The sequence below is a fragment of the Crinia signifera genome, chromosome 2 (genome assembly GCF_055691185.1).
Source record: "Crinia signifera chromosome 2, ASM5569118v1, whole genome shotgun sequence".
Lineage (NCBI taxonomy): Eukaryota > Metazoa > Chordata > Amphibia > Anura > Myobatrachidae > Crinia > Crinia signifera.
This window is the reverse complement of record NC_139218.1, coordinates 223,813,757-223,830,044: the sequence shown is the minus strand read 5'-3', so window position 1 is coordinate 223,830,044 and position 16,288 is coordinate 223,813,757. Positions and strand designations below refer to the sequence as shown.

The 16,288-nt window shown below is 46.3% G+C and overlaps 2 protein-coding genes across 4 annotated transcripts in view; both read right to left on the bottom strand.

The window, feature by feature from the left end:
• BSDC1 (BSD domain containing 1) overlaps positions 1-5,918 on the bottom strand; it is a 48,006-nt gene extending 42,088 nt beyond the window's left edge. Inside the window, exons 1-2 of one of the 3 annotated variants that reach the window (XM_083173856.1) lie at positions 5,810-5,918; positions 264-324 (exon numbers count right to left, since the gene is read on the bottom strand). In XM_083173856.1, the coding sequence (XP_083029982.1) occupies positions 264-324; positions 5,810-5,865 (117 nt within the window). In that variant the 5' untranslated portion in view covers positions 5,866-5,918. The other 2 variants (XM_083173855.1, XM_083173857.1) reach the window with 2 other exon arrangements.
• A 7,580-nt stretch (positions 5,919-13,498) lies between these two features.
• Positions 13,499-14,571, bottom strand: LOC146060541 (oligodendrocyte transcription factor 3-like). Its single transcript, XM_083173854.1, has one exon. The coding sequence runs from the start codon at positions 14,453-14,455 to the stop codon at positions 13,820-13,822; it is 636 nt and encodes a 211-aa protein (XP_083029980.1). The 5' UTR covers positions 14,456-14,571; the 3' UTR covers positions 13,499-13,819.
• Positions 14,572-16,288: the final 1,717 nt, after the last annotated feature.

Here is a 16,288-nt window from a genome sequence, read left to right as displayed (position 1 = left end):
AATGCTGTGGACCAAAAGACCGCATCCCAACCAGAGAAGGGTAGTATGTGCTGCCCCCCCATTAGGGGATAAAAGAATATTTGGGAACTACAAGTGTTCAATACAGAGAAAAAAGTGCGGAACCAAAACCAGTTCATTTGAAATGGCTTCATGTATTTCTGGAATTTCAAGCAGGTGTTTGTGGTCATACCACATCAAGCACATGAGATTACTGTTCTTTTATTTGTATTTGTGACAAACCAAACTGGTTAATGACCACATACCTTTTCCCGTACATTGTTGTAACTTTGCTGTAGCCAGCTTCTCCACCAGCCCCCATCCTCCCTGTCAAGAAAAAAAGTGGTATACTGAACATTATAATACAATTTTAAAAAGATTAAGCCAGTCATTGCAACTGTATGCAATTGCTTCTATGTGCGTTTGTAAAATATAAACCAAAACAATAGTCAATAAAACGCATAGAGGGATATCCTATTAGCAGTGATAATGCAATCCATTATTGTGGGTAAAGTTTGCACACTTATCGCCGTTGTACGCGCTCCTGTTTTTTTTGGACCTATCCTATTTGAAAATGTCAAAAATGGGTGACCTGCAATACGTTAACCAGCAAAAAATGCAGGTGAAAATGTAGAGATCAGTCTATACCCCCAAAAATGGCAAATAACATAGCATAACAGCATAGTATTACATTAGAGAGCATAATAAAAAAGGATTTGGGGGATTTAAAATGTGCTAATATTGCAAAACGGCTGCAATATACTTTAAGGAAAAATATTAACAAACACCCCCCAAAAAAGCAAGCGTTTCTGTGTAAAATAAATGCCTGCATAAAATTTGGGGTATGTGAAAATGGGCATAAGTATATATTTGAAAAAAACAACTAATTACCAACACAACCACCCCCCCACAAGCCTAAAAATACTTGTCCCACTCCTAAAGCACCCCAATAACACTGTCCCATACCCTGTACCCCCATTTACATCACTTTGCACCATGGTGTCCAGATTCTGCTTCCTGGTGACCAGATTTGCCAGGAAGCTCGTAAGCCGCCTCAAGTTTGGAAATGCGGCCAGAGTGGTGGTTTGCGTTAAAGGCAACACCCGGGCAGAGTGGTGGACAATCCACCCAGCTTCAGCTGTATCAGAGCAGACCTGTGGCACAGCTATTTCCAAACTTGAGGCGGCTTACGAGCCAATCAGAGCTCGCAGATCGGCAGCCAAACAGGAGCGGCATTGGTAGCTCTTGATTGCCTGTCAGACCGCAAGCTCCAATTGGCTCGTGAGCAGTGTTCCCTCTAAGCTGTGCACGTGTGCGCGCGCACACAACTCGACAAGCGTGCGCACAGACATTACAACAGAGCGCACAAAGCAGCAGTGGTCCTTTTTTGCAGTTGTGGACTCAATTAATGTGTGTTTCACCCATTAAATGCATTGTGTGCTGTGTTTTGAATGTTCAAATGTTTAATATAATTTTGAAGTAAAGTTAACACAAATGCTGAACGTCATTTTCCAATTATATATAAGTGACGCACAAAAATTAAAATTTCCTTCCAAAGTTGCACAGCCAAAATCTTTTGCCGCACACAGCCTTCGTAAAATTAGAGGGAACATTGCTCGTGAGCCGCCTTTTGAAAGTTTTGAAATAGCAGTGCCGCAACCTGATCTGATACAGCCGGGTGAGTTGTCCACCGCTCTGCCTGGCTGTTGCCGGTACTGCGGGGGGGGGGAGAAGAAGAAGGAGGAGAAGAAGAAGAAGGGAGGAGAAGGAAGAAGAAGGGAGGAGAAGGAAGAAGGAGGGAGGAGAAGGAAGAAGAAGGGAGGAGGAGAAGGGAGGAGGAGGAGGAGAAGGGAGGAGGGAGGAGGAGGAGAAGGGAGGAGGGAGGAGGGGGGAGGAGGGGGAGGGAGGAGGGAGGAGGGGGAGGGAGGAGGAGGAGGGAGGAGGGGGGAGGAGACATTACGTAATAGGCATTACGGTGTTTGATATAACGTGTAATGTGCATTAGAGTTTTGAAATAGCAGTGCCGCAACCTGATCTGATACAGCCGGGTGAGTTGTCCACCGCTCTGCCTGGCTGTTGCCGGTACTGCGGGGGGGGGGGGGGGGGGGGAGAAGAAGAAGGAGGAGAAGAAGAAGAAGGGAGGAGAAGGAAGAAGAAGGGAGGAGAAGGAAGAAGAAGGGAGGAGAAGGAAGAAGGAGAAGGAAGAAGGAGGGAGGAGAAGGAAGAAGAAGGGAGGAGGAGAAGGGAGGAGGAGGAGGAGAAGGGAGGAGGAGGAGAAGGGAGGAGGGAGGAGGAGGGAGGAGGGAGGAGGAGGGAGGAGGGAGGAGAGAGGAGGAGGGGGGAGGAAGGGGAGGAGGAGGGAGGAGGGGGAGGGAGGAGGGAGGAGGGGGAGGGAGGAGGGGGGGGAGAAGAAGAAGGAGGAGAAGAAGAAGAAGGGAGGAGAAGGAAGAAGAAGGGAGGAGAAGGAAGAAGAAGGGAGGAGAAGGAAGAAGGGAGGAGAAGGAAGAAGGAGAAGGAAGAAGGAGGGAGGAGGAGGAAGAAGAAGGGAGGAGGAGAAGGGAGGAGGAGGAGAAGGGAGGAGGAGGAGAAGGGAGGAGGGAGGAGAAGGGAGGAGGGAGGAGGAGGGAGGAGGGAGGAGGAGGGAGGAGGAGGGAGGAGGGAGGAGAGAGGAGGAGGGGGGAGGAAGGGGAGGAGGAGGGAGGAGGGGGAGGGAGGAGGGAGGAGGGGGAGGGAGGAGGGGGGAGGGAGGAGGGGGGAGGGAGGAGGGGGGAGGGAGGAGGGGGAGGGGGAGGGAGGAGGGGGAAGGGGGAGGGGGAGGGAGGAGGGGGAGGAGGAGGGGGGAGGAGGAGGAGGCATTATGTAATAGGCATTACGGTGTTTGATATAACGTGTAATGTGCATTATGGCGTGTGGTATGATATGCAATAGGTATTACAGCGTGTGGCATAATGGAGTTCTGAACTAAGGGCCTTATTCTAGTTCACTCTTTCTGACAAAATCCTTCTTAGATATACAAAACCATGTGCACTGCAGGTGGGGCAGCTGTAAAATGTGCAGATAGAATTTAGATTTGGGTGAGTTATTTTGTTTTTGTGCAGGGTAAATACTGGCTGCTTTATTTTTACACTGCAATATAGATCTCACTTTGAAGTAAAACCCCACAAACATCTAATTCTCTCTGCACAAGTTACATCCGCCCCACCTGCAGTGCACATGATTTTGTCAGAAAAAGTGAACTAGAATAAGGCCTTAAGTCCCAACATTTTTACCCCAAAATATGGATTCTCCCAAACTTTTAGCTAGCTCATAGTAGGTGAAGAGAATTCATGAACCCTATGGAGAATTATCACACATGAATAATAGGATAGCTGCAATAAATTTTCTCCAGAGAGATAAACGTCCAGCCAATCAGCTCCTTACTGACTTTTTCAAACACAGGCTGTAACATGACAGTTGGCAGGTGATTGGCTGTACGTTTATCTCTCTTTATCACCCTTGCATTTATCTCTTGTTAAGGCTTAATACATCTGCCCCATAGTGTAAAGGCCCCCATACATTATGCGATTTGGGCCCGATTTCACCCGATTCAGATGAATCGGGCAGTGAAATCGTCCCAAATCGCATGTTTTGACACCCTGTCCGACCCGATGCGCAGTCCCGTGCGCATTGGATCGGAGTCGGGCAGTCGCACCGACTGCACATAAGATTTCCTAAATCTTATGTGCAGTCTGGTCCGGGCAGGGTCAGTGGGCGGGGGACGTGGGGGAACTGCATGGTGAGCTGACAAATAGTCAGCAGGCGGGGGACGCCAGTGAGCCGGGCATGGGGAGAGGCTGGGACTCGGAGTGGACACACAGTCAGCGGGCGGGGGGACGCCGGTGAACCGGCGAGGGGAAAAGCTCACGTGCTGGGCAGGAGGACAAGACAGGCAGCCACAGCTTCATGGAAGAAAACCCCCCAGTAAAAACGAATGGGCAGCCAGTGATTGGCTGAGAGCTCTTTCAGCCAATCAGCAATTGGCTGAGAGAGCTCTCAGCCAATCACTGGCTGCCCATTCGTTTGTATTGGGGCTTTCTTCCATGAAGCTGCGGCTGCCTGTCCTCCTGCCCAGCACAGACGTGACCTGTTCCCCTCGCCGGTTCACCGTAGTCCCCCCGCCCGCTGACTGTGTCCACTCCCAGCCTCTCCCCATGCCCGGCTCACTGGCGTCCCCCGCCTGCTGACTATTTGTCATCTCACCCTGCCCGGCACTTCCCTGCAGCTCCCTCCACCCGGCTCTCCCCCTGCAGCTCCCCGGTAGTTGCATATGATAAATCGCATGCGATTTATCATATGCATAACTTGGCACATCAAGTGCCTAATCGTGTGTTCCCCTCCCAGGGAGCTGCCGGGGAAATCAAGTCCGACTTGTCCCTAGGACAAGTCGGACTAATGTATGGGGGCCTTAAGACTATATTCCTGAGACCCAATGACAGGCATGTGAATATTATAACAAAGAATTCAGGACCAGATAGGGTTGAGGTTGCTTAAAGTTTAAGAAAAAGGGCAGACCAGATGGGTCAAGTGGTTCTTCCATGCTATCGAATTCTAGGTTTCTATTACAGCATATAGGGCCAGATGTACTAACCTTCAAAAATACACTATATAAAATCTGTGGCAGGGAATGCTGGGATGTGTTGTCCCACAACAGCTGGAGGGCCGTGAGTTTGACATAACTGATCTAGACTTCACTTGAGTTAAACAATATACATATTTATTTATACTACCTTGTATTCTCTACAGCAGGCTTTCCCAACCACGGTCCTCAAGGCACACCAACAGTGCAGGTTTTAGTGATATCCAAGCTTCAGCACAGATGGCTTAATCAGAATCACTCAGGTACTAATTAAGTCACCTGTGCTCAAGCCTGGATATCACTAAAACCTGCACTGTTGGTGTGCCTTGAGGATCGTGGATGGGAAAGCCTGCTCTACAGCATATTGCTGTTATTCATCTGGTACATTAACATGCATGTACTACCAGTATTTACTATATACTTTTAAAGGGGTCCATCCCATGCACTCTAATGATTAGCCAAGCCTCTTTTAGGTGGGCACACTCTTTAAGAATGAGGACAGAGATGCTGGGCCATAGCAGCACACGCTATCTGTAGGTGCACACTAACGGTGTGTATAGATCTGTATATACCATTACAGATGGCAGAGTGCTGATGGCCATAACAGATCACGTCAGTGCAGCAAGTCTGTAGGAGAGCTACAGAGGTCTCATCTACTGTCAGGAAGAGACAGTGCCGGGGCTTGGCAACTCTCTCTCTCTCTTTAGGGTGTTCCATTGCAGGCTGTGTGGCACTGTCCAGGGAACAGCACAGAGCCGGGCAGCGCAGCAGTGTCAGTGTGTGGCATATGGGGGACTCGAGGCCGGCGTGCACCGGAGGAGGCGCCTGTCTTTGCTGGGGACGGCGCGTCCCGGTGCGTAGGAGCTTCCCGTTCCCAGCCCAGTATAAAGCTGCTCGGGTGTTATCTATCCTTTTTTTATGCATCAGCCTTTAGAAACCCACTCTCACCCTTCCGCCATGTTGGCTCCGTGACATCACCAATATTTACCGACCTTTGATCCCGCACACTTCCGGGGACGACGACAACAACCGGAAGTGTGCGAGCGGCTGCCCACTTTCTCAGACATAAACACTGACTGAGCAACAGCGGGCGTGCAGGAGGTGGCGGGTTGTTCCTTGGACCGGTGGCCCATGCTATACAGGGCGCAGACATCCATTTTGCGGTCTCGGCAGTATTCATCTCATTCCAGCAATTACCTTTCCATGGAGGTTTCCTGTGCAGTGACCGTGAAATGGCACTCTGTGTGCATCATAGTGTGCAAAAGTCTGTCACCTTTACTGTTGTTATCAGACCTGCCATTTGGTGGTTAGCATGACCTTGATGTGGGGGTGCTCCGTAGTTTGGTTTCCCTCCACTAAAAACACACTGGGGGAATTTTACTGAGATGTGTATTCTACTTCACATGTGATGTTGCTATGGGCAGCCAATCAGATCCTGTCTACTTTCTTTTAGAGCAGGGGTGTCAAACTCAAATTCATCGGGGGCCGCATCAGCAGTTTGGTCACCCTCAAAGGGCCGCGGTATAATAATAATGCAATGACACCACAGGCTGCTCCCGCTGTATAATAATAATGCAATGACACCACAGGCTGCTCCCGCTGTATAATAATAATGCAATGACAGCACAGGCTGCTCCCGCTGTATAATATAACAATAGTAATGCCATGACACAAATTATTATACAGGGGGAGCAGCCTGTGGTGTCATTGCATTATTATTATTATACAGAGGGAGCAGCCTATGGTGTCATGGCATTACTTTTATATTATACAGGGGGAGCAGCCTGTGGTGTCATGCCATTATTATTATTATTATACAGGGGGAGCAGCCTGTGGTGTCATGGCATAATGCCATGACACCACAGGCTGCTCCCCCTGTACAATAATAATGACACCACAGGCTGCTCCCCCTGTATAATATAAAAGTAATGCCATGACACCATAGGCTGCTCCCTCTGTATAATAATAATAATGCAATGACACCACAGACTGCTCCCCCTGTATAATAATTTGTGTCATGGCATTACTATTGTTATATTATACAGCGGGAGCAGCCTGTGCTGTCATTGCATTATTATTATACAGCGGGAGCAGCCTGTGGTGTCATTGCATTATTATTATACAGGGGGAGCAGCCTGTGGTGTCATGGCATAATGCCATGACACCACAGGCTGCTCCCCCTGTACAATTATAATGATACCACAGGCTGCTCCCCCTGTATAATATAAAAGTAATGCCATGACACCACCACCAGATATATTGGTTTTTTTTATGTAACTTACTGTATTTTATCCCTCAGGCTCCTTTACTGCTGCTGCTGCGGCTCCAGTAATTTCAATTCCACTCTCTGCGCCGCGGCCTGTCCTGCTGCGGCCCCCCGACTCGGCCTGCCTTCCTTCCTCTCTGCAGATGCATGGGTGGGAGGCGTCATTGTCATGACATCCCCACCCAGCGTCTGCCACTGCCTCGATAAGAGGAAACAGGCTGCCGGGCCCTCCTCCACGTAGCCGTGGAGGCTGGCGGCCATGTTCCTGTGGCCGCAGACATCTTAAAAGACCACAGGATCATGGCCGCCGGCAGTGCAAAAAAAACCTCTCAAAAAAGAGGATAAAAGGTGAAGCCTGGCGGCGGCTGCGCGGGCCACATGACGAGGTCTGTCAGGCCGGATTTGGCCCGCGGGCCTTGTGTTTGACACCTGTGTTTTAGAGGGTGCTAAATAAATAAGTAGATTCTGATTGGTTGCCTTTGGCAACATCACACGTGAAGTAGAATATACACATCTTCGTAAATTTCCCCCTCTGGCGAGATTATTACTTTCTAGTAAAAGTTCTGGTTTGCTGACTTCAAAAGGGGAGGAATTTACACAACCATGGGTGCTGGCAGTGTTTCATCCAAAAGAGAAGAGAATGAGCAGATATTTTATGGATCTTGCATGTTTAAAGACCCATACACACAATTGCGATGTTGGTCATGGCTAATATAGTTAACAATGGGGCAGATGTATGAACCAGCGTTAAGTGCTTTTTCCTGTGTAGTTGAAGTTACCTGTGCTGCTGATGGTATATTTGCTGCTTTGGCCAGAGCTCCCTCCCTTCCTTTCTCTGTCTTTTATCTCCCTCCTTATAATAGGGTGGTGCCTAGGGGCGGTGTGACACTTAAATCTGACCTGGGTCTGTTGGGGGTCCCGGGCCCGTTGCCCCCTTCTTGAAGGGAGCTGGTCAGTGGAGAGAGACGACATTCTGCCGCTGCAGCACAGCCTCTCTCCCCAACTCAGCACATTCTGCTCAGTGCTGTGTACTGAGCTGGGGAGAGAGACAGCTCCTCCCACACCACACCAATTACAGAGGGGGTGTTCATGTGTTTTTTTTATGTCATGGGGATGAGGCCACGCCCCTTTGTTTTACCGGGACCCGGTTGACCTGTCAGTGACCCTGGCTGTAGGTGAGACAAATGTAAAGTGCAGAGAGAGTAAGATTTTTGTGGGGTGTGTTCAAACTGAAATCTAATTGCAGTGTAAGAATCAAGCAGCCAGTATTTACCTAGCGCAGGAACAATATAACCCCAAAAATCTAATGTCTATTTACATCAGGCCTCTTCTACAATGACCGGCGTATGCGCAGTGATGGCCTCTGTACTGCGCAAGCACATACCCCCAGCTTCTATGGGCTGCTTAAGCTGCAACCCATAGAAGCCAAATTAAAGTCTCGGGACCTGTAAAATGCAGATGACCGATATCGGAACAGGCACATGCGCAGTGTCGGCCTATGTACTGATCTAGAGGTCAGTGGATTGCAGAAGTTTTGAAGGAAGAAAAACCACAGGTTCTCCAAAACATGTAAAAAAAATTAAATATAAATATATACATATATATTTATGTACTGTATATTATTTGAATGTATAAAATCAAAATCCATTCACATGAAGATGTGAAAATGTAATTGTAAATTGAAGTAAAAGAAAATTTGAATGCTTCAAAACTACAGCCTATTTGTAACCTAAATAAATGTCAAGTGAACGCATTTACAAAAACATAAGTTAATTTGTAACTAACAAATGCCTGAAAGGGAGGGATGATCTAGAAAAGCACAATTTTCCCAGCACAATGTATTAAGCCATTAGAATATCTAAAGTTGGCTTCTATTTGTAAATAAGGTGCATATGTCTTAGTTCCATACATTTGGAAACATAACCGTACTTCTGCTAATAGCTCCAAAACCGATATTTAGTACCTGTGTCAGTCAATAAAAAGTTCAAGGATGGGTAAACACTACACCAATATCGCCATGATATGTAATTTCCTACATTTCCTGATTTGGACGGATGCGTATTTCAGACAGGAACCGAGTGTTCTTAGCCCCACCTACCGTACGGATCGCTCACACCGTCCGAATGCGGTAAGACGCCCAGCGTACGGACCGCGAGTGGATGTTTCATGTGAACACCTTCTCCATCGAATGATGGACTTTCCGTATGAAGGCAGGGATATGGGCGGTCACCTGTCCGCCCCCAAACATGCGTCACAGCCCATGAAACGCAGGGCATATGCTTATGGTAATGAGCCCAAACAGCCCATCACGCCCCTCTCCACCCCCTGCTCGGATGGTTCCATACGATCGTTTTCTGCACGAACCTCACTCCGTGTTCGGAGGTGCAAGGTGTTCGCACATGCTCAGATACGCCTATGCGCATGTACCAAACATCGGCCATCCGACTTCACACGGAGCCGTCCGACTCAATCAGAATAAGGGCCATTGTGCATGCCGGCCAGTGTGTGTGCCCAATTGCATGCTCCGATGGGCCACATATATTATCTTCCGGCCATACGCAGTGCCTGATTAAGCAATAGGCTGATTAGGCTGCAGCCTAAGGTGCCAGGACTGGGGGGGGGGGGGGGGTGAAATCAGCCTAAAGCCAAAGTCTGCTTCACATGCCACAAGTATTAGATGCTACGTGCCTGGTTTATAGCCTTCATTACATGCACAATGGCAGTATGACTGGAGAGTTCCAGAGCGCCCGTACACGTGTTTTGCAGCATTACAAGGGGAGCTACATGTGTATTAACCTAGGGCCAGGCATTGTTCCTTATTCATTAAACAGTTTTAGGTCCTTATTCAGATCTGTTTGCAGTACAAATTTGGGTACTTATGTACTAACTGGGCTGCCGATTTTGAAATCAGGTCCATCGCATCACATCCGACCATATCGCATGCGATGCACCCGATTTTTCCATAGGATTCAATGTTAAAATGGACTGAGTCCATTTTAACATGGAATTCAATGGGAAAAGGGGTCCTTTTCATACCCCTACTATCCAAGTGGGCATGAAGTTGGATATAAACCTGTAGCGAGCCACCAAGCCAGAAGCGTGGCGAGCGTAGCCAGCCACCGAGCCCGAAGCGTGGTGAGCGGACACAGATTACCGTCCCCTCGCAGGGCGCGCTTCGCTCGCCACGCTTCGGGCTTGGTGGCTCGCTACGCTCGCCACAGGTTTATATCCAACTCCATGCCCACTTGGATAGTAGGGGTATGAAAAGGACCCCTTTTTCCCATTGAATTCCATGTTAAAATGGACTCAGTCCATTTTAACATTGAATCCTATGGAAAAATCGGGTCATCGCATCGCATGCGATATGGTCGTATGCGATGCGATATCGCATCGCATCTGATTGTATGCCTTAGGTTAAGGCATACAATCAAAAAATCGGCAGCCCAGATAATACATAAGTACCCAAATTTGTTCTAAAAATGGGCAAAACCATGTGCACTGCAGGTGGGGCAGATGTAACATGTATAGAGAGAGTTAGATTTGTGTGAGCTATTTTGTTTCTGTGCAGGGTAAATAGTGGCTGCATTATTTTTAAACTGCAATTTAGATTTCAGTTTCAACACACCCCACCCAAATCTAACTCTCTGCACATGTTACATCTGTCCCACCTGCAGTGCACATGGTTTTGCCCATTTTGAGAACAAATTTGTACTGCAAACAGATCTGAATAAGGGCCTTAGTGTGTATGGGCAATACATTGGGCCTTCTTTTAGTTCACACTTTCTGACAAAATCCTTCTTCGATGGACAAAACCATGTGCACTGCAAAATGTGCAGAGATAATTAGATTTGGGCAAGTTATTTTGTTTCTGTGCAGGGTAAATACTGACTGCTTTATTTTTACACTGCAATATAGATCTCACTTTGTAGTAAAACCCCACCAAATCTAATTCTCTCTGCACAAGTAACATCTGCCCCCCTGCAGTGCACATGGTTTTGTCCATCTAAGAAGGTTTTTTTGAGAAAGAGTGAACTAGAATAAGGCCCAATATGTGGGCCAGCATATCAGGCACACACACATCGTTCTGATGTGTACTCGGCCTTACACATTTATGTGAGAATTCGATGGGGGGTATATTACTGACTCAAAAAGTATTTGATCTCCTCTACAGGTTGCCTTTTGTGACCTATTACTGTCATTACCCTGTAGGAGACCATTGTGTTATTTATTTAATATTTAAAAGACACACATAAATATATTAATTAAATAATGTTGACATAATCAATGTTGTAAACTGCTTATTTGAATTATTATACCCCTTTCACATCGCACTTTTAAAACGTATATTGCCGTTTTTTTCCCTTTTTAAAACGTTTAAGCCTGCACTGTGAATGCACCACAGCCGATTTACCGTTTAAAGTTAACTGGCATTTCGAACCATGTAAAAAGCAGAGTCCTACACGGTTCCTTGCCGTTTTTTGTGCAATGTGAATGTGTACAGTTTGTCTGAAACGGTATTTCAGGCAAACAACACAAGCACAAGCACTGATAGGCTACAACTACAAACAAAAGCATTTTCCTACAGTCAAGCCTGCACTAGTAGAGGTACATCAGGGGTCAGTCCAACATACCGGTGTAGCCATGTGCTGTCCTGTGGTCAGGGGGGCACAGCAGTGGTGTAACTTGCGGCCCCTGTCCAAAAAATTTGTGGCGCCCCCTCCCCTCCTATATGTCAGCAGGCACCGGGGATCGAGCGGGGTAGGCTGGACGCTGATACGTGTGACACACACGGTAGCTTGTCGGGGGATAATAGCCAGCGGAGGTGAGCGCTGGGGCTTGGAGATCTCTCTCCTCCACTCTTCTCCTCTCCCCCCGCCTCCCTGCTTAGTTCTTACCGCGTCCTGACAGCTCAGTTTTCCACCAGCCGCGCTGTTCCTGGCCACAGTGATCAGACAGCCTATCTGATCACTGTGACCAGGAGCGGCGAGGCAGGCAGAAAACTGTCTCAGCTGTACCGCTAACTGCCATCCCCGTCCGCCGACTACATTCTCCGGGGGGGGGGGGGCGGCCCGGCGCGAGGTGCCTCTATGAACTTACGCCACTGCATCCAACTTTCAGTCTTTTTCAAGTTCCACCCCACCCCCACCATGAGCTGCTGCTGCTGCTGCTGGATAAGTTTAGGTGAGTCACTACTGTGTCTGTTCCCTGTTCTGAGTATGTGCTGTTGGCACCTCTCTCCTAGTACAGGGCATTGTAAGGGGAAGGTGTCCCATCCCCAGCCCAGCACATGCACAGCTTTCTCTGCAGACACATAATGACAGGCAATGGTCACACTCTGCCTTGAAACGTGTTCTGGATGAAACGTTTCAACTGCTATGTGAATGACACTTAACCGGTATTTAAAACGGTAATCTGGGGCACTATTAAGGCTCTGACCCGTTTTAATTACCGTTTTAAAATACCGGTTTTTAAAACGTGTCTGCGATGTGAAAGTGGTATGAGTAGTTTATTCTATTTAGTAATAGTTTATTCAGTTCTTTAGACAAGAAGCTCTCAGGAACAGGGGGCTAGATTTATTGAGTGGTGATCAGGGTAATATGTACTATCCCTGTGCGTTATGGCAGGGGATGACTATGACATCCGCTGTGTGGGTGTTTATAACGGGCAGCGCTATAGGACAGGAGGGTTATCGTCACTGCGTTATTTTCTATATTGTGCTGTGCTCTTACCTAATGTATGAATGGTCACCATTCCGCCCCCTGCAGCTATTGACTACGACAATTTCCCGTGCGTGACCAGTCCAGCCGGCCAGGGGAAATGAGTGCGTCAGTGCGTTAATTGATGCGCTGTCAGCAGGATGGGGCATCGCCAGAGGTGGGAGTTTGCGCTCCCCCACTTCAGCAGGCAAGATGTTAATACATCTTGTCTCATTAATGAGGCAAAGCAGGAAATGTTATAGTGGCGCGATAAGCTCCACTATAATAAATCTACCCCAGGGTTCTCTTCCCTCATGTTATTTTCCTTCTCTCACTTATACTTTGATCCTTACAGCCTACAATGGCACCAAAACTTTGGGTTTCACTGCCCTGCTGCTTATTTGGGTATTATGGCCTCTGATACAGCCTTGTTTATAATCCATGTTAAGCTTCACTTGTTACTTGGTGGGACTGCTATGCTATTACTGATGCCTGTCCTTGTGTTTCCCTCCTATATCCCTATAGATTGTAAGCTTGCAGCAGGGCCCTCCTACCTCTAAGTCTGTCTGTTGTTACCCAGTTTGTTTTATCACTGTAAAGCGCAACGGAATCTGCTGCGCTATATAAGAAACTGAAAATAAATAAATAATAAATAAATGTACTTTGTAAGGCGCTGCAGACCCTTTGTGGCACCATATAATAATTCTCCGGAAAGCACATGTACATGAATACATCTTCTGGAAGTTTGTTCCAAGCATCTATTATTTAATTAAAACAATACTTTCTAACATTCTTAAACAAACAATACATATAGTATTTTTAAGCATTAATACTGTTGTGCCTTGTTGAGGCAAGAAATACGATATGACAATTGTTAAATGAAAATAGCAGGTGTGATTAAGTAGTTGGAGTAGAGACTTCACAGTTGTATTTGTTTTTAAACTTTATTTTAAAAAAGTATGGAACGGAATAATAAAATATATAAATGCATCAATGTCTGCGTAATAGATATTTACATTGTTACAGAGAAGTCATTAATGTTACAAAGTATTACATTTACAAAAAAGTTCTGAAAACAGGTATTAGACAAAAAAAGTATACATATATATTTTTTAGATTGTCCTTTGCATACAGTATATACATGAAATACTCCTTGTTCCATATCCGTTATAAGCAGCGCCTTGCTAGAGTAGATCAGAGTTTTGGTGGAGTATTTAACAGGCAAGTAAAGCAGCACACTGTTTGTCATTTACCAGATCTTGAGACTGGCAGGTTGGATACAGTCCTTGAAATTTGATGGGAGATGGGCTGGCACATGGTACAGTGGCAAAGAAGTCCTGAAACATGAAGTGAAGCAGCAATAGGAGTGCGGTGGACTTCTGGGGCCATCAGTCCCGTGTAAGTATTGGCATCTGAGTGTGGCATTGTGTGTAATACGGGAGGCAGAGGTGCAATATGCTGGAGGTGCAGAGAACTTGTACAGGCAGGCAGACGGTGGCCACCATATACATCACTCACCAACTTCTTCATCTCTTCCAGTGAATTGTATAACATAACGATATAGTTACGAGCAAGCAGCAGGGTTGAAATCTTGGAGAGTTTACGTACAGAGGGTCCATGAGAATATGGCATGACTTCCCGCAGACTATCCATAGCTTGGTTAAGGTCATGCATTCTCTGTCGTTCACGACTGTTCACCTTCAGACGCAGGTCATGTAGATTCTCTTGATTCTCTCTCCTGTTGGATCTCATCTTTGCCCGGGTTGGCATTCTTTGTCCCGAACACAGTTCCTGGAACATTTGCCCTGCCATGAAGCTGGGGCTCTCTGTTCTCTCCAGCTCCGGTGAAGAGGATCTGCCAGACTGACAATCTGAATCCATTATCTGCAGTCTATAAATGTTGTGGTCAGTGGGTTGAAGTAAGTTAAATCAGTTGTGATTTGAATTGCAAATATTTTGCAAGGACTGCTTGTTCTTTAGAAGAGGCCCTCCGTCACTATCCAACTGGTTACACTGGGGTCCTGCAGTGCTTATGTTATTTATACACTATGCCTCACAATGGGTACAAAGAAAGCTCACAAAACTAGATTGAGGTGTAACCCAATCACAAGCCGGCTTCAGCAGTTAACATTTAGCTGGCTTTTATATATTAACCTATTCCTTAACATTCCTTTTCAGTTACCCATTCAATATGTTTTATATAGGTGCAGGCTAGATAGATGTAGTGGAATATGTGAGTGCATGAGATGGGAGTTATTGCATAAGATTGCATTCATTTGAATTTTTTTATTTATTATGTTTGCTGAATTGGAATGCCTTTTTGCTTTATTTTATATATTTTAGTATATCAGAACATCAAGTTGCTTAGGTTATTTAATTAAAAAGCATAGGAGATGGTATACCTTGTTATCAGACATAAGAGTCAGGAATTTATATAAATTGTCATTTACAGGTTTGCAGTACATCAGTGCTTTTTCCTGCTTAGTTAATATAATAATATACGCAAGATGCCAAAGTATATTCAGGTAGGGCTAGATTTAAAGCAACTGCCACAGTCATTGTGAATCCTGCATTCATGTCCAGACCATACATCCCACATAATTTTGCTCTTCTGTACAACATGGTTGAAAACATTTATACTGGAATAGACAATTGACAGGGAGAAAAAAAATTATAAGGAAAAACCACAAACTGGAGTGAGATGATGGCGGACCCAGAGCTGCTGGTGCAGGTAATAACTTACCACTTAGAAAATCATCTGTTCAAAAATCTCGGTCCTGACATATGTGGTCGTTCACAAACATATCAGGTGTATAAACCCGCTAATAATATATCGCTTGATCTGCCAATGCTCACTTTTTTACAGTATGTTAGTACTAGTTGATACTTGCACTATGGGTCAAGGTGAATACAAGTAGCGTCAGTAATGGCACTTGCTTCTGCCCAAAAATTCAGAGCTAAGATTTCAATACATTTACATCAGGGCTCTCAAGGCCTACTAGCAAATAGCAACCTAAGATATTTTGAAGCAGCCCCCCCCTCAAATGTGCCAACCGTGCTCCATTATACATATGTCACACCGTGATGCCCATTACACATTAGTCACACACCGTAATGCCCATTACACATTATGCCACACACCGGGATGCTATTATACATTATGCCACACACCGTGATGCCCATTATACATTATGCCACACACCGTGATGCCCATTATACATATGCCACACACTGTGATGCCCATTATACATATGCCACACCCCATGATGCCCATTATACATATGCCACACACCGTTATGCCAATTATACATATGCCACACACTGTGATGCACATTACACATTATGCCACAGCCCGTGATGCCCATTTTACATATGCCACACACCTTGATGGCCATTACACATTATGCCACACACCGTGATGCCCATTACACATTATGCAACACACCATGATGTCCATTATACATATGCCACACACTGTGATGCCCATTACACATTATGCCACACACTGTGATGTCCATTACACATTATGCCACACACTGTGATGCCCATTAAAAATAATGCCACACACCGTGAAGCCCATTACAAATTATGCCCCACACCGTGATGCCCATTACACATTATGCCACATACCTACATGCTCATTGCTAGGGGGTCCTTTCTTAATTCCAGGGGTTATGGGCTCGTTGCCAGGGGTTTCATGCTCGTTACCAAGGG

Coding starts and splice junctions, on each gene's coding strand:
- LOC146060541 (XM_083173854.1), bottom strand. CDS start 14,455: ATGGATTCAGATTGTCAGTCTGGCAGATCCTCTTCACCGGAGCTGGAG.